Raw genomic sequence first — 19,084 nt, forward strand, 5'->3', positions numbered from 1 at the left:
GCTGTCAACACTGTGCTTCCCCTCACATCTCTCAAGGAAGTCCAGTTCTCCATGGGTAAGCATCATAGGGAATGCCAGGGATCTGCCCACACTCTCCATCACAGTTGCTGACCTCCAGCTCCCAAACACTAGGGGTTCCTTGGTCACCAACTGATGGCTCCCTGCTCAGAACACCATCAAGAACTGCTGGTTTCTGGTGACTCACTTTGGCCATACCCTCTCACCTGTTGTCCATCCTCTCAGATAACATTTGTCATCTCTCAACAGGTCAACAGCCGTCATTAGCATACACCCAGAGATCACAGAATACTTTGGATTGTAAAGGTCCTAAAAGATCATCCAGTTCCAACTTCCCTGCCATGGGCAGCAACACCTTCCACAAGACCAGGTTGCTTTAAGCTCCATCCAAACTGGTCACATCCATAGGCCCAGCTGGGTCTAGGCCCTCCTGTGTCAAACTCACAACTCTAAAGCATCTAATGATTTTATCAAAAACCATAAATTACACAGGACCCTCCACCACAAGCAATTCAGCAGTTTTGCTGACTAAGCTACAGACATCGTAACTGAGAAAGCACATCCCTCTGTAAGGTTATTCCAAGGCTGTCACTAGACAAACCAGCCAGGCTCAGCCTGAAAATACCATATGTAAGGCACGCTCCTGAACAAGACACAACAGATAGGAGCACTTAATAAACAGAGCCATTAACTAGGAAACATCCCTGCAGCAATTAAAAGTTTGCAAAGTACTACAGTGCGCACCTGGTTATTGCTCTGACATCTGCTTAGGTTTTCTACGTGTTTGCAAGTTGGACCAAAGAGAAAGGTAATTGAGTTTATGGACATATCATGACAAAAATGACAACAAGGTGCTGTTAACTGTTCATGAAAAATAGCATAAAAACTCAAATAAAGCATGTGTACTGCCTGAAATGCTTAAAAGTTATCACATTTTATAATGAACCATATATGACCAAATGGTGTTTCTCCTACTGCTGAAGAATAAAATTATTCTAAAATAAGGATCCCATCATAAAATGAGAGGAAATTCATAGTCTGAACAATTGCAGTTGTACTAAGCACATTTTTAGGTAGCATATGGCAATTTTATAATGGTCATTGGGGATGAAGAGCTAAAATTCTGTGGCAGATTCTGAATTTAAGACATTTCACATAAAATTGCATATCTCAGGAAACAAATTTTTAAGTATGTATCCTCATAATGTTGCAGACCATATTTGGCATTGGTAAAATCTGACTACCTGAAAATACAAATACCATTTTCTGTACAATGACCCAGTTACTTTATAAAGTATAAAAAATGCCTGAAGGCACCACTAAAAGAAAACAAATACAATGAGATCTGCTTTAACTTTATACAGACTTACCGCAACATTATGCAACTACAGTATGTGATCCAGTGTTCCCAAGTAAATGCCCCAATTACTATTGTAAGCCTGTCATTTAAATAGTTCCTTCCTGTTTAAAATGTAGACAGCCAAATGCATTTTCCCACCGCTAAGCATTGTGTAAGACTCCTTTCTCTTCCAGCAAGCTGGCTGAAGATGGATGAGCTTCCAAACTGATATCATTTTTAATTACGTGTTTTTCTCTCATTACTAATTTCCTAAACATGTCTGTAATCTTGCAGTGAAATCTCTGAGCGCAGTAGGTGTATCCACACACATCATGCTCTAGAAAATTAATATGAGATAATGATCAGGACTGCTATCACAACATAACCTGAAACAAGCAAGATACACAGGAGGCGATACATACTCAGAAGACTCTGATCTCGAGTGATTCTGGAAAGCAGTGGTTAATGGATGGTTTCCATCCTTCCTACTGGCCCCTCTTGGAGCTGGTAGCACAGTTGCTGGGCTCTAGGAGAGGGAGATGCTTCAAGCAACCTCCCCTTCGCACTTTCCACAACGCATTTATAAGACTGGGATGCCAAACGTGTATTCACCCCTTCACTCCCTTCCCCTAAATACTCCACCAAGAAGCACTGTTTGTGTAAAGGAGCCATGATCAGCGGCTCCTCTACAGCAGATAAGCACAGGTATCCCAGTTCCTTCCTGCCATCAAGGGTCCAACAGCTCCCTCCACCTAGGACAAGGTCTCCTGAAGTCAGGAGTCTTCTCCAAGAGCACGGTAGACCAGGAAGCACAGGAAGCAGCCGCACCCACCGAACAGGTAGGAAGGCACATGCCCACGCACGCCCCACGTACCAAAAGGGGTCACACACCCAGCAGCTGTCTGCATCAGATGCTCTTTTGGCTGGCAGCAATCAGGACTATGTATAGACCCGCCAGCTTAGGTCAACCAAGTGCCAGCCAGTTATTCCCACGGGATCTCTCTCATTCCTCAGATACTTCTCACTACCTGAAAGGCACTGCACAGCTACACAACACTGCAGCATTCTTTCACCATTAAACCAGCAGGGCAAGACGGCAACTTTTCAGGGAAAAAGAAAACAAAAACAAAAGGGTAACTGTCACGGGGCTTTTTTCCCAGCTAAACACACACTAAATTCTTAAGGGAATGATGCTTTCAGCACACCAGCTGCCTTCTCATCAACTGACACTTCCCAAATAAAGGAGGAAAATCCTGGAACTGTTCAGAGTGGATGACATTTAAGAAATCAAATAAAGCAAAACAAGATAAATCACCGGCACTTAAATAAGTTTATATCGTCTAAGTGGTCTTAAAGTATGTCACAAGGTATGATTCTGACTACTCACTCAAAGAAAAAGGATCACTGCTGTTTCACAGTCAAAAAGATGAAGGTAGAGAGGGATTAGAACTATGGTTGAAGTAAACATGCACATAAAACCAGTGCAAATATAAAGAAACACCAACAGCAGTGCTCTGGTGTGTATGTAGGCAACTCACTAGTCTGTAATCACATGCTGATCAAAATGCATATGCTAAATGGGGTAAGCTTATCTAAAAATGTAATGCTAGCTCAATTGCCCTGGGTCCCAAGGGAAGCCTGCAGCACAGACAGTGTGAGTGGGCTGGAGTTCAGATGTTTCACTGTATTCACACATGCTGCTATGGAAGCTGGCTGACAGAAAACTACACCATTTCACATTTTCTTCTCACAAAAAGAAAAGTCAACAAAATTCCATTCTGTTTTTCTGTCTGCTATCCACCTACCGACCAAGATCAAAAGCTTTAAATCCAGCCTTAACTTCCTCAAGAATCTGATGAAGAAATTCCTACAAGAAACCTGGTTCCTCTCGAAAACAAACACATCTACTAAACTTCAGTCATTCAGCAGATGGAAAGAAAAGCTGGTGGGCGCTCCTATTTTCTTTTCCCACAGCATCTTGGAAGGACCACAAAGAGGGCACATACAAACCCGAGGCTCCACCAGAGCTTTGCTGTGCATCACCCAGCTCCTTGGCTGGAACCAGCGCCCACATCGGAGTCACGCAACGCTGAAGGGAGCAACGCAACCCTCCCGCTCAGGTGGGAATTAACTGACCGCTGAAGGCACGGCAAGCCTTTCAAGTGACTCTGCTGGGTTATGACTGGTCTCCTGCTTCTTTTTAATTCTCATTAACATTTGCTGACACCTCTTTTACAACCAGAGGGACTGGTTCTTTACGAGAAGCCGTTTCACCTTCCCCGGTTAATGTCTTAATCCACAGACTGAAGCAGGTCAGATTATCTACACTTATCAAAGACAACATTATGCTTCATAAGCTATTTTTCTGCTTCAGTAAGGAATAAGCACATTTTATGTCTTACTATGTTTACCCATTACCTCACCAAGAGGCATTATTGTTAGTCTTTCTGAGGCTCTCCTAGAATAGGAGCATATAAAACAGGATTTCCTCCAGCTCTGCATACCTACTTACTCCAGAGTCATTAATGACATAGCTCTGGATTGAACAAAGACTTAAGATCAAATGAGCATTCAAAACAGCTGGGAACAAAATTGTATCTGCCTGGAACACTGCATCTGTGTTTTGTCTTTAAAAAAAAACGCCAATGAGGCAAAAGTTTGCTTTCAAGACTACTTTTAAAGAAATGTTTTCATGAGAAAAAAGAGGAATGGTTAAATATTTGCATATGGGACATGTATCTCAGTGGTCTCTAAATTAAGTTTATAGCAGCTTTTATATATAAATCTGCAAATCAAGTTGTCCTTTTACTGGAGATCAGAAGTACCTTCATTGCTGTCAAAAGGAACTCTGCAGAAAAGACGCAAGAGCTGCACAGGAATCCTCCAAAAATCCAAACCCAAATTGTCTTGCATGTGATAACAAGCAATAGCTGAAATATTCAAGGATAGGTAACTATCCTCAGAACTCAACTCTGAAATTTTTAAAATACCTCTAACCAATATTTTAAGGAAAACCTAAAGATGTATATATGTAAGAAAAATATAAGTGATACTGTTCCAGGATTGGCTGAAGTTGATTCCTCGGGTTGTTACACTGTTTAAGTGTCAGGTAGGGATATTTATCAGAAGGACTCCCTCTCCTGACAGGGTGTGGTTTCCCATCAGAGGCTGCAGGACGACTTGGGTCCTGTACCCCTCACATCGTGCAGCAGGACAGGCTGCTGATAGCCCAGCACTGAGACACAGAACACTCTGTTCCATTCCCTTCTTCCTTCCCTCCCCACTGTCCCACAGACAGATAGAATAACTCAGGGTAGGCCTCCAAAAGCTAACCTGTAAGCACACCTCCCCTGAAAATTATTTGGAAAAAATTATAGGCAAACAATGAAAAAACAAGCCAAAGGCTACAGACTGTCCATATAATTACCCCATGTAGGGCCAAAGTCGGTAGGACATGGGAAAAATAACCCAAAAGCTAAGGATACAGCTTGGGTTCAGTGGTTAGCATCCAAAATTACCTTGGCAGTCTCTTTAAGACCTCGGTAGGGATGGTGTACACAAAAGCAGTGGCAGCCAGCAGGCTGGGAGAAGCACAGAGCAATGTAGGGATGCATGAGGAGAAACACAGTGCTCTGTGTAATGTTATCAGATCCTACCTGCCCCAGGACATTTCCTACCTCTACCTACAAACACAGTGATTCTCCAACCATTAAGTAAACAGTCTTTGAAGATAACAAAGCTTATTCTAATCTCTCACTGATGTCACTCCCGCATTGTATTCAGCTGAGCTACAGAACTCCTGGGTTAACAAACTCCTCTGTAAAATCAGGATTACCTTAACTCTTTGCTCTTGCACAGACTTCAGGAATCCTGTTCAAGTACAGAAAGAAGTACATTCTTCACACAGTGGATTTACATTTTTTCTTATTGAACCATCACAGACATTTTTCAGCTCCCTCCTTTAGCGGCAAGTGAACCATTTCTGTATTATTAGTGAAGCTTTCCCAAAGAAAGCACAAGCACAGCCTCTAGAAAGTAGGGAATGCCATGGAATATTCTCCAGGATTAGCAAACAGGACTGTTCCTCCAGTGGTAAGAAAAAAGAAAAATCAGATTAAGCCTTGACTAGTGTGGTGTGATTCCTGAGGTGGTTCTGTGCAGGGCCAGGAGTTGGACTTTGATGATCCTCACGGGTCCCTTCCAACTCAGGATAGTCTATGATTCTATTAAGTGAAATTCAAATAGAAACTACAAAAAGAAAACAGAAAAGCAGTGATCTTCCAATGTACCACCTCAGAGGACAATGCCTTTGTGCTCACTTCCCAGGGTCAAGTCTTTTTTCTGCATTGCAGTTCTTTAACTATCTACTCCACACTTCTGATTGCACCCAATCCTACCCTCTCACATGAATAAAACGCTCAGTGAAAAACTCAGGGTGAGTCAGAAAAGTCAGCCCTGTGTATAACACATCTTTCATGCCATCGAAAGTCTTGGCAATAAGAAGCTGAAACCCAACTAAATTCTAACAGCACATATCAGAGCTATTTTGCTCTTGATCTGTGTGTGCTTATGAGTAGCCATGACCAGAATAATAAAAGGACACACAGCACAAATCTGAGAAAGGGGGCTCAAGTTGTGCCTGAATATTCACACTTACTCAGTCCCAAAGCAAGTTTCTTTTGAACAGCCTGAATATTATCAGGTTGGGTTGTTTGCCTCTTCAATAAGCTATGTCTTAGTTATAACAAACAGATCCTGGCACTATTTCCACACACATACACATAAACAGGTAATTATGTTCTCACTGAACAGAAAAATGAAGAAGATGTGCTGGAAAAAAAGCAGACGGAGGCAATGATACCTACACAGAGAGATGGATTTGGAATACAGACATTGACCCAGTTCTGCAGTCTGGCTTCCTCTTCATTTCACCCTTGTAAATCTACTGAAACTACACAGAGCCAACAGGCTTCATTTCCCACCTGTTAACACATTTTTGATTCCACTGTCAATAAAAGAACCACGACACAAACTGTTCTGAAATGAAAATCCAGTGTCATATGTAACTGAAGACAGAAGTAGAGAGATGAACAGCCCGATTCAGGATGAAATATTGCTGAAAATACTCTTCCCTGAACCCAGTCATTGCTCCCCAAAGGGTTGTTACCAAGGACATGACTACTTTCCACTGCCAAACTGCCCTCAGGGAGCCAGCAAGGCTGAGGCCAGGGTGTTGCTACTCAAGATCAGCTGAGCAAACACTGAGCACAAAGTCCACCCTTCCACATAAAAATCAGAGAAACCCATTCACAGCCTGTGTTTCACAACATGTCAGGATGAGAAACTCTCTCAATCACACAAATATTTTTCTAATCATTTGGTTCTTTGTGGAGGTCTCAGATTTTAAACTTGAATAACAAGTAACTTCATCAGAGGTCAGTCAAGCAGCAGTAAGACTGCACAAGGTAGCAGGTTAAAGCATCTCTTATGTATAAGAGTACAAGTATGAAATTCAGAAAGGGCCCCCAGGGATCCCAATGCAAGACATGAAGGTGTAATTAAAAACCATAAATCCATCAAACGAAAAACATGTAAACTTAACATATTAACTCATATATTTTTCTTCCTCAAACGCATTTGTCTTACTCTACACTCCTTTGCAGCCTACAAATAAAAAACTAACAATATCAGAAGAAATATTTCTTCGTATGTGGAATGTGAATATCAATAATAAATGCTTTTTAATTTATTCTTATAGGTAATTGCTGAAAAAAGCGCTCTCAGCAGACTGCTGAGATTCTGTGCATATTATAAACTACTTCAACTGTATCTCCTCTTCATAAAACCCACAAAAGGACAATATCTTACAGTGCTTCCATGCCACTCAATCATCCACACGAAATTACCCTTGTGAGAGCTTGTTGGAAGAATGTCAAATGTATTTGTCTGCCTTTGCAGCAAAATCTTCAGACAGAAAAATAGTTCACAGTTTACAGTTACACAAGTTACACTAACACCTGAACATCTTAACTGCAGATTCTGGGTTTAACTTTGTATTTCAAGCTACAGGCAAAATAGTTACAGGCCCATGTTTCACCCACAGCATAGTTTTCAAGATAGCTTACAAAAGCTCTGCAGCACCTGTAGGTCATATTAAGGCTAAGGCACTTCTTCTGAAAAGGGTATTTGGGACAAACCAGCCCTTCCACCTTCTGCTCACTGACTGGAAAAGTAGCACCAGCATCGCCCAGAAATGACAAAGTGGCAAAGACGCTCGCCTCCGTCCTACAAAGGCCAAATTTTGTAGAGCAAACTTGTTTCTCATCATTAATGAGTGCTTCCTTGGGACCAGATGGCCCAGGGCCAGGCAGCAGCATGGGAACACCACTATTCCTAATGACACAGAGAGAGTTAGGGCACATGTGTGGGGATTATGTGATGTTCACATCAGAGATTCAACTCAGTTTCCTCTCTATTTCTGGTGCACTCGTTCTCACAGTGGGGCAGCCAGGTCTCTGTATAAACACATGTACATGTGTTCATCACAAAAGTGTTTCATTATTACAACATGGCTAACACTTCTCAAATAATACCCAACTCAGCAAAATATCTCTTTTCCTAACACTCAGTGATCACTTTTACTAAATCTAGGCCAAAACTCTAACACAATTCTGCTGCTCTGTCAACACAACACACAAACCAACACTAGCAGACAGTGGTATTCTCTTTAAATTTGTCCTAAGCACACCCACCACATGAGAAGCAAAATCCTCTTTGTCCTGGATGCCATGGATTAGCTCACTCAACTACCTCCCCACCCTTCCTTCAATCACTTAGATGTCAGGTGCTCTGGCATCATTAGTCAAGCTTCACCTGCTGAACAGAAGCCAGATCTCTCCAACTTTTGCTATTTGCAGTGGAAAATCATGTATTTGCATGAAAACAGGCCATGTGGGATGTTCCCAGTCTGGACTGGTGACTGGTCACCCAAGTCTGGCAGTGGCCTTGGCTCCTGCAGCCACTTCCAAACCAGTGTCTACCAAGCACTCCACAAATGACAGAGCACATTGATAGGGTTTTTCTCTCAGCCACTAAACCCTCCTAGGAACAATGCCATTAATCATATAGACTGGCTGCAGTTGGGCACTACATACAAGCAGTTGCTTTTACACTCCACACTAGACAATTTGGTGTTAAAGAGAGGGTTTGTGGCAACACCAGCACGTCTTGTCCAGGGACACTCAAAGAGGACCCAAGAGGTACCAAGAAATAAAAAAAAAAGCAGAGTGCTTTCACCATTCCACAACAAGCAGTACAGAAACCATCAACAGATGACCCAAAAGTAGTAAAGCAATTGAAACAAGGATGGCCAGATTTCCTTATTGTAGAAGGCACTTGTTTGTCTTCAAGTTTCTGACAGTTGTTAAGACTGTCACATTCCACAGAGTCCCTGGAGACAGCTCATGGTCTGGGGATGGCAACTGCTGCCCTATTTTGGGGGGAATTGGATACGTACCACCCATCCAGCACAGTGCAATTGATCTCAGTCACTTCAGCAGTCTCATCTCCTTCAACACACTCAGAAGTATCACTCTGCTGAAGGCCCCATGATGTAACCTGGGCATAGCCACCACACCTGAACTACTCAGGAGCCACATAAGGTGCAAATGCAGCAGGAAACCACTGAAAACAAATTTTTACTTGATAAAGCTACATGCAAACTGCAGGAAACTGCTGTACTCAGACCCAGGAGAAAAGCAGCAATGCCAAAAGGAGTAAATACATGCTACAACATACAATACAGTGAGAACAACACAATAAAAAGAGAGTACAATACAAACTGAGTACATCTAACTTCCTAAATGACTCAAACCACAAAACCAAATGCTGCCCATTTAAAGTATAATCAGCACTGATCAATATATACACACAGACAGCGACACAAATCACACTGTAACAAATGGTATGTTGCAGTAAAACAGGAAACACATTTAAACATAACCCTTTGAATGCTGTGAGAACTAGGACCAATGCCTTGCTCTCGCTGTTCATGCTGAAAGCCACCCAATGCCCAACTTAGCCAGAAATATCACATTTCAGTTTTGTACAGAGGTCTTCCCATCCTGCTCACCCAGCAGCGTAAAAATCCCTCAGCAACATCAGAGGAAGATCTGCTAAGAGCTAAATGAAAACTGATCGTTTCCCTACAGCTGTCCAGTGTTCCAACCAATCCTGCAGAGGTATTGACACATGGTAACAGCAGCCCAGCCCCAGCTGAAACTTGGAGCAGCTTGCCCAACTCCAGGAACGCTGATCAAAGAAGAATTTAAGACTTGACTCAAAGAAGGATAGTTGTACTCACCTAAGCCTCTTTTTGTGAGCAAGTGCTGAGATTTCACTGATTCACTGTACTTTAGGGTGATGTATACAGCAGTCAGATTCTTAGAGATAAAACAAACATGCAACAATGGCATTATGCTGCCTAAAATAGGTGGATATATTTACACTAAACATTCTTTCTCCAGCATGAAAATGAACATCTGCCAGCTACATCTTAAAAGTTCACACAACTTCAAAGCAAAGAATTCAGTCCAAAGAACTATACGCCAAAGGTTTACATTCACTTTAATTTATCCTAGAGAAGAATACCTTACTCCTGCAAAGTGACATATTCCCACCATATTCTAAATGATTGAAATAACAATCTGAAGCTTTGTTCTTAGCTTCCCCTATAAAATTTACCTTTCTTTCCACTTAAAAATAAAACATTTTTAATTAAAAACTAGTAAGTAATACATTTTGGCATAAACTTCAACAGCAATATTAGGGACTGCAGGAACTGAAGAGTTTTCAGTTTACAAGGCCACACCATATTTCCACAAGGCAGCTTTCCAGTTTCATCACAGGGAGGCAAAGCACAGTATGCAGATACACCCTTTTTAGATACCATCAGCACAGTTCTAATCCTTGCTCCCTGAGCTGATCTAATACCTGCTACTTAACGAAGCTTCACTTCAACTGGACACACACCACAGCATCTTCAGAGCCCTCCCACAGCCTCACCACTCCCCTCCTGGTGAAGTGGCAGATTTTTCAGGACTACCTGTTACTGTCTTCATGGTTTATCTGAAGTCCCTGGCTTTGTTTGCTGTTTCTGCTGTTGCAGTGACCCCAGTCCCAGAAACGCCCCCAACACCCAACCTTAAAGTTCAGTTTCAAGTCATAGAGCCTACTTTTTTCTGTGTCCCTGTGTTATATATTCTTCCTTATTATGCATATTATAGGAGCAGTCAGCTCTGCTAAGAACAGCAGTTGATGGGGCTCAATCCTATACGAGGAAAAGAGCCTCCACCATTTAAAAAAAAAGTTTTAACTGGAAATGGACAAAAGATGGAAGCAAAGGAGAAATTAGGCACAAGAATATTAAGCAGCTTGCCCAAATTCAGTGTCAGTGACACATCTAGGGATTAACTCAGGTCTTGCATCCCTGCAATGGGACATAATTCCTCCTGTTAACAGAGGGAATAGGAGGCATGATTCTTCTGGACATAAGACCCAAGTTTTCTCCCATAAAGCACTCGTCTATATAAAATTAGTATACACTCATTTAAGAAGTCAGACAGCTTCTGATCACAAGCACAGTCAGCAACAGACAAGAATCCCACCTTCCTAATGATGTCCTCCATTTGCGGATATATAGGACACATAAATACAAAACAGTTATTCCAGTGCTGCAGGTCTGAAGTCAGAGGACAAGGAGACAAATCCAGACAAATTAAATTCCATTGATTTCCAGTAAATAATAAACAGCATACTCCCAACTGGACAGCTGCCTGGCCATACTCAGTATGAGCAATATCCAATATCTAAGTTCCTGAAAGTAATCCAATCTTCAGAAAGGCAACAGCACTGGCATGGAAAAATCTTCCATAACACATGCACAGGCTTACAGGTAGGTTCTCCTCACCTAACCAGGGTGAAACAAAATCTCTGCTCACTTTTCACAAAAAAAAAATGTTCATCTGCCAGCTGAAAGCCCAGGGACTAACTGGCTTTTCTCTACATCAGCATTGTCACTGTGAGAAGTACAACTCAGGCCCACAGAGGGCAGCTGTAGTCGGGTACCTGAGCAGCAGGAGACACAGCAACTGTGAACGTGGCAGGTGATCCTCATCTTGGAGGAAAAAACTGGTTTTCAGCCATTCCCACTCTTATACCCTGCGGTACCAGGTCCAGAGCAGCAGCCACTATCAGCTGCTGTGAACCAGGGAAGAGCAGGATGACTACTGCCTCCAACAACCTCACTGTTAACAAGTCAGAGGTTGGGATCACTGTAGGTGGAAACCCTTGGCAAAAACAATAAAGCAGCTACTACATATTTCAACAGGTTCAAAGTAACCTCAGATGTTAGGAGCAGATGCTCTTTTCCACCCCCTGGGATTTTGAAATGGTATATGTGTTTCCTCCCTTTTCCCTAATAGGGCAGGGTGCTGAAGGAATTAGCCAGGGAAAGAGCCAGAGCAATACTAATTACCCTCAGCTACCCGGGAGACCACAGTACCTTCAGCTAATTGTGCAATGCCCTACTCCCCCAGTGAGAAGGTCTCTTGCCTCCAGCTTCTGAACTGCAAGACAATCCCCCTCACCTGTATTTTAAAAGGGTATGCTTGAAAATCCTAAATGTCTAAAGCAAACTAATTACAATTAGTTTCCACAGCCTATCGTATCACATAGGGACTACTGCACTGACTGAAACAAGGGAACTGCTCATGTCAACACATTTGACACTGTGCTGTCACTAACCCTGTTATTAGACTGCACACGTACCTGAAATCCACATCTGAGATCACTGCCTGAAGCACTCCACAGCCAAGTCTGTGCAAGAGTCTCTCTCACAAAATTAAATATTAAGTGTGCATCTTAAAAAAATGCCCCGTAGTTTCGTATTTATTAACTAAGACATTACTTTTACACTTGCACATTTTTGAAATGTTAAATATAGAACATTTTAAGGTGCATTTAGTGCTTGTAAAGAGCTGTGAAAATTGCATTCCCCTAGAGAGCAATCTGTAAAAGACAGCTCTCACAATCAATTCCCCTTATCTGTATCAACCCAATTGCAGAAAGATATCCCATGAAAATAAAAAGAGCCCCTAAGTAAAAGGACCCCAAACTTATCCAAGACCCATCAGTCTCACCATCATGACTTCCAAATTCCAGGTGACCATGCCACCCAATAGTAAGGACTGACACATTAATAGAAAACAATGTGCACAGGAAGGAAAACATCAATGAAGGTAGAGACTGCTTCTAAAAGCTTAGACCTAGTTCACATGCACCTCAAATGCTGCGAGAAGTCCCCACATGCTCTGAATCCTTGCTCTTTTAGGGAAGCAGGAGCCTGCAATAGAGCCCTCTCCCAGGCCCACATGCAGCACAGGTTTCTGAAGCATCCAACAGTGCACACCACAGCGAGGAGACAGGTACTGGCAGCCAGGGATCATACAAGCTCTCCTTGGCACCACTCCTGCTGATGCCATGCCATCAGAGTGGCCACAGGGGGAATAACAAAGCATACCTGACCCTCACACATTAAGACCACAGTCCTCAATCCCATGCCTGTCCCCTTGGCCTGGTTTTCCAAAGCAGTAAGAACGGCTTCACTGCCCTTCTTTCCATCCTCCTTGCTGCCTCCTTCTTAGCAGCTTTCGAACCTGTCAGATGATCTGAAATTGACGTAGAAGGCTCAAAGCAAGTTCTTACAACTTCCACAAACCGGCACTGAGAGAAACCGGGCAGGACTCACGTGTTATTAGTTGTTTGGCAGAAGCCAGATGTCAAAGTACTATCTTACTGTCAATCTGACTGTGGGTGCGCAGCTGCAGAGAAGATGGAGTCTTCTAGGACAAGGAGGGCACAGCTGGTATTAATGCAGAAGGATGGGGAAAACAAATGCAGTGAACACCCATCCTACCAAACCCTCCTTCTGCTGCTCATGGAAACGTGGGGGTTATTTAGCACACAGGAGAAACCCACAGGAAAAAGCATGCCCCTCCCAAAACTTCGTTCTTCATCTCCCCTTCAGGTGATGCAATCAGCAGCACATAGAGGTGTGCCACCAAGAGACCATCACTTTGATCAGGAGTGATGGGACTTCAATCCAGCATTTGCACAGCAAAACACATCCATATAAACAGCATGTCTAAAGCCACTGCTGTTCTCCCCTTTTTTTTCCCCAGAGAAGCTGGGATTCCTCCAGCTCTAGCTGGTTTAACACCGAGCCTTGACAAGGATACAGCAGGCTAAGACTTGCTGAGCTCTCTCAAATGATTCATGGTTTGTTAGCAACCCAGGCATGACCTGTCCTGGTCACTGAGACTCCCTGCAGACCAGGGCTGGCAGCGTGCTCCTTTGTGTCCAGCCACAGTTTACCTGGGCAACTGGGAGTACAGGGGGTTTCAAGTACTGGAGAAAAAACATCGCAGACCCCACCAGCAACAAAGAGCCACACTTGCTTCTTTGTCCTTCAGGCTCTTGGAAGCTGTCCAGTGATGTGTCTCATGTAGAGCAGAGAACGCAAGGGGGACAAAAATCAAAAACAAAACAACAAAACAGGGAAGAAGAGAAGCTCTTAGAAACTAAGACAGCAAAAACTTCCTGAACTCAAGCTACAATACAATATGAATGTTTCTGCCCCACTTTATGTTGCCTCTGGCACCCACCTGCACTGGCAGTAGGTACAATATAAACTGCTCAGATTGGCAGGGTTTGGAATGAGGGTGGATGGGGACAAGGGTGTCTGAATCCCTGGGCTGGGAGAAACACAGTCAAAGCTAATCACTTCCAAAGTGAATTTCCATTCGTCTTGGCCTCCTTTCAATACTGACAAAAAATTCTCTTATTTCGTATACCTGGGTACAACTATTACTTTTCTAGAACCAGCGTATTTACACCAGTATGAAACCCTTCTGTGGATGTAGTTGCATCCGTGCGTGCGTTCCTCTCACCACGAGAGCTTTCTTCCTCTGCTCAAAAGGGATTAGATTAAATCATTTTACAGTAGCTGTATATCCTTAAGGCTATTGCCTTCACCAGAGGCAGCACAGAGTTCACTTCCAGCAGTGCAGCTACAGGAGCACATCCCTCATGTTGAACAGTCCCTGCCTGTCCCTTTCCTTTTGGAGACACCCACCTCGCTCTGACACACACCTCTTTAGAAACAGCATGTTTGGGTTTTACCTAACAGGGGCATCACACAAATTGACTAATTAGCATTTCTGAAGCACTGTGAAGATTTTAGGTGCTAAGTATTATTATTACTAATTTAATCTACATCCCATTCAGTCCTTAGCCTCTCCTGTGAAACTGCCAACAGTGATGCCAATTAGCAGTAATTGTTGCGGTGGTTTTGTGACAAGGCTATTTGCCAACTGGGAGTGAGACACAGACCACCAACTCATTTCCCGTGGATTGTCCCACAGCTGCCAACAGCAACAACTTCCAGGCACAGCAACCTGCTCTCCACTCCATCCAGAACTCTGGCAGTAGGAGATCCTGTATCCCATTACCAACTCCCCAGGGACACAGCCTGCAAAACTTTTAATTAGGGATAAACCAAGGCACCGTGTTTTTCCCTCCATTAGTTCAGTACATGACCTGACAACTGATGCCGATACTGCAATACCAAAATGCTAATCTGGAATAATTTCAAATTAAACTTTGCTCATTTCCATTCACGCTTGATGAAAACCACATTTTGACTCACACACAGGCCTCACTGTGGTGGCAAGCTGTAAAGGCAGCAGCAGTAAAATGAAGGGAATTGAGAGTGTAGGGTGCATTAAATCTTGTGCTTGGGAGACTGTTAACAGAGTTTTAACATAAGCAAAGAGGTGTATCTTTTAAATATCAGCTGTCCACAGAGATTTGGAGGACTTTGAAGAGACACAAACAACTAACAGTATTCTGTAATCAATGCACATCATCTGAGCACCGAAACTTTAAATTATTTATATATTTTAAATACGCCTAATTGAAAGGACAGCAACACATAAACTGTATGAATCATAGCCCTCTCAAGCAATTAGATTTGTTATCCCTGCAGACTGCAAACAGTATGTTGGTTTTTTATTCTAATGTGAATTCAATCCCTTGTCAGCTGCCCCACGCATGAGAATACACCTCCTCTCTTTCATCAGGAAAGATATCAACAGCAGGAAACTAGCCCTTCTTTCATCTCTGAGGCACCCACCCACCTTTCCAAAGGGTTTTCAACCAGGTGTGGAAATCTTTCTGAATCTGTGCTGAAAGATCTCTTAATTATTATGGCAAAGGAGGTAAATCCTTTGAGAGCAGCATGCTCCAAGCAGTAGCCTTCTGGTGTTTACTTATCCAGTAGTTGCTTAGTTTGACAGTGCATCAGAAGAGCTTATAAGAAACTTTGGACTTGCATTGTATGGGCATGAAACCCTGTAAAAGAGAAGCTGCTTTTTCAGATGTCTTGTTATATAATTAAACAAGAAAGGGAGGGGGGTGGAAATCGAGCAAGCTGCCTTTCTGGCACAAACATTACACAGTGCTCACCCTGCCAGCATATTGCATCAGATTCCCACTGCAAGGCCAATTCACAGCAGCTGAGTAGCCAAACCCCTGACTGTTATCTCCCGCTAACCTACTTCACGCTCAGAAGGCAGTAAGTACGACTGTTTATTGCATCTTCCTTCCTGAGGAGCTGCTCACTACACCAGGATTAGGGGGTCTGAGCTTGCAATTAGGCTGCAGGTCACAAAAGCGTCAGAGAATGTAGTTTTTAAAAAATTTCAAAGATCAAACGCTACTGTACACTACAGAATGAGTAAACTCCAGGTATCTGTTACTCTGTGCTCAGGTCTGTCGAGGTTCTGACAGTGATGACTACTATTTTATTACGTTCCTAGGCATGCTTTGAAACCCTGCAGAAAAGGGGGATCAATTTACCCATCATCAAGTGCTTATCAGGGAAGTCCCCTGAGACTTGCAGGAAGGAGACCACACAAACAGGCCTTTGCTTACAGGTCTCCTCATCTGAACACCTGGCCGAGAGCCCCAGACTCTCCTGCACTGGCAATTTTTTTTTTCCCATGGCAGAGATGCACTCCTAGATAGGACACAATTCTTTATGGCAGAGTCCCACCCCAACAATGGGAACAGGGGTTTCTGTGCAGACTGAAGCAGTCTAATGCATGCACTTCACAAGGGAAATTAAACTTCTTTCCACCACTTGCTGCAATCCAGAAAACAAAAGGTGCAGTAGTCCTGAATCCAATGAGATAAGACACACAATCTTTTACACCACAGAAATAAGAGCCCACTCCAAACCCAGCAAGTCAATAGGTAGACTCCTGGTGATTTCAAAGGGCTTTGGATCCTGCCTGAAAATGCAAACCTCACCGTGCATTTGGACACTGCTCCACAATGCACTTCCAAACAAAACTATATTTAGATTCAATGGGAATTCTGTAGATCATACAGGAACTCTTTGAATGAAAACGAAGGTCAGTAGGGTTTGGCTTCCTCTTCAGACCCTCCCCCCCATTCTTGCAAACATCCAGATAAGCATTGTTTAGAAAACAATACGTTACTTCCAAATGTTATCAAAACCCCAACACACGTTTTGTGTGTCCCGAAACAGAATCTCAGGGTCTTCTGTTGCATTTTGCCCCATGAGCTAATCCACGGGATCTCTTCAGAGGTCTAGACAAGACTCCGTATTTTTTCACCTGTACCACCTTTCAAAAGCTTTGCTTCACCTGCTTTGACTAAAGGAAAAGGGACAAGGATAATAAAGGCCTTCGATATACAGAAAACAAACACGGAAAGGAAAAACTGTGCAGACAATTACAATACATGCAAATGAAGCTGCACCTGTGTTAGAGGGAACCTCTGGCACCTTCATGTACTTTCTCCATCCCCTACCAGATACGAAATAACATCGTGAAGCACAAACTGGAGGGAAATGACACAGCCAGTGCTTGCCCGAGTGACATTAAGGACAGGAGTGAGCCCATCAGCCAGGCAGGCGCATTCAAGCACCCAAAGGGTGAAAGCACAGCAAAATCATTCCACTCAAAGTTTCCTCCAGAGCCACAACCACGATTGCGTGATTCTCAGCTGCACTTTATGGGCTCCTCGGAAGGAGGAGCTGAACCGCTGCCATCGGCAGCTCCTCTTAGGAAGGATGAAGGCAAAGCCCAGTCGCAGCACCGAGCCGGCATCCCCGGGGCGGTGTCAGCAGGGCTGGGCGGCACAGGGTCCCACGGAGCTCTCCCGGGCTCTGGGGCGGCTCCGAGGGCGCGTCCGGGACGGCTCCCTCACAGCCGCTCCTCGGCTCTCTCCCTCCGCTTCCCAAACTCCCTATTTTATTTTTAACTGTTTCTGGCAGCCAGTGAGAGTCCAGCCGCACAGTTTCGCTTTCTGACAAAGTCCGGGACGGGAAATCCTTGAACTTCTGAAGAACCGTCCTGGGTTGGAAATCACCCGCTCTGCCGCCACGCTACCCTCCCAAATCCATAGGGATGTACCTCTGACCCCGCCCCGGGCCAGGCTCCCGCTGGTCCCGCACCCCCCGCGACCCCCGGTGGACTTACCGGCGGGGCGTTGGGCGGGCAGCCCCCGGCGGCTAGCCGGGCCGCCTGTCTCCTCAGCTCGGCCAGCTGCGCCTGGCAGCTCCGGCACCAGCCCCCGGCCGCCGCCCGCTCCAGCGGCCGCGGCTCGGCCCCCGCGGCGGCCCCCGCGCCCTCGGGCGGCGGGCGGCTGGCGCAGCGCTCCTCCTCGGCCCCCGGCCTCTTCCTCGGGGAGAGCTCCCGCGCCGCACTCCCCTCCGCCACCTGCGGAGACAGCACAGCTCAGCAACGCGGGACGCGGAGGCAATGCGGCTCCCCCCACCCACCGCGCGGGAGAAAGAGGGGGAGGAGGGGGGAAGAGGTAAAGGAAAAAGAAGGAAAAATAAATTTTAAAAAAAAAAAAACCTCAGCTGCGGGGAGCAGTGTTGTCACAACTTACCCCCGGCGCCCGGGGCTCAGGTCCCAGAGCCTTCCTGCCGGCGGCTGCGATCATGGTGGCGGGGGATGCGCCCCTGCCCCGCAGCGCTAGTGCGGGCGCAGTGCCCGGCGGCGCGGCCGGCCCGGGGCGCCCATGGCCGGGCGGGGGTCCGGGGTACCAACAGTGATCACGCCGGTTCCCCGCCACCCGCGCTGCCGCTCTAGGTGATGTTGCCTCCCATGCTGAGACGGGAGTGAAGTTTGGGATGGGAGAGGGAGGCGGAGTGAGCTCCCCACGGCGGCACGAGGAAGGACCCAGAGCACGGGAGCACGTCGGCAAAAAAAGCTGGAAAAATGCTCGGAGGGCAGGGGAGGAGGGGCTGGGCTGGGCTGGGCGGGGGCGGGTGGGGTGGGGTAAGCGGAGCGGGCTGGGGTTTGGGTTTAGGTTTGGGATAGCGGGAGGGGCGGGGGGGGAGAAAGATACCATTTCATAGTGACCCCACGGAATAGTCCCAAAACCGGTGTGACATAAGTCGTTGCCCCCTTCACACTCCAACACCCAGGTTCCTCGGGAGTGCGCAAAAAAGGGCCGGGCAGGGGGTGCGGGTCCCGCTGCGGAGCGCGGGGACACGAAAGCGGCGCTGTGGGTGCGGACCAGCTGCCAGCGGGGTCCGAGGGTCCGGCCGGGGCGCGCTTCCCCCCGCTCCGC

General features: G+C 45.2%; 1 protein-coding gene across 2 annotated transcripts in view; it reads right to left on the minus strand.

Moving 5' to 3' along the window:
* The window catches only part of KIF26A (kinesin family member 26A), a 98,793-nt gene extending 80,310 nt beyond the window's left edge, over window positions 1–18,483 (minus strand). For both annotated transcript variants that reach the window (XM_050336564.1, XM_050336563.1), the window contains exons 1-2: window positions 18,398–18,483; window positions 17,983–18,222 (exon numbers count right to left, since the gene is read on the minus strand). In XM_050336564.1, the coding sequence (XP_050192521.1) occupies window positions 17,983–18,222; window positions 18,398–18,451 (294 nt within the window). In that variant the 5' untranslated portion in view covers window positions 18,452–18,483. The remainder of the gene's footprint in view (window positions 1–17,982; window positions 18,223–18,397) is intronic.
* Window positions 18,484–19,084: the final 601 nt, after the last annotated feature.

The sequence above is a fragment of the Myiozetetes cayanensis genome, unplaced genomic scaffold (genome assembly GCF_022539395.1).
Source record: "Myiozetetes cayanensis isolate MyiCay16 unplaced genomic scaffold, myiCay2020 scf6-25, whole genome shotgun sequence".
NCBI classification, from domain to species: Eukaryota; Metazoa; Chordata; class Aves; order Passeriformes; family Tyrannidae; genus Myiozetetes; species Myiozetetes cayanensis.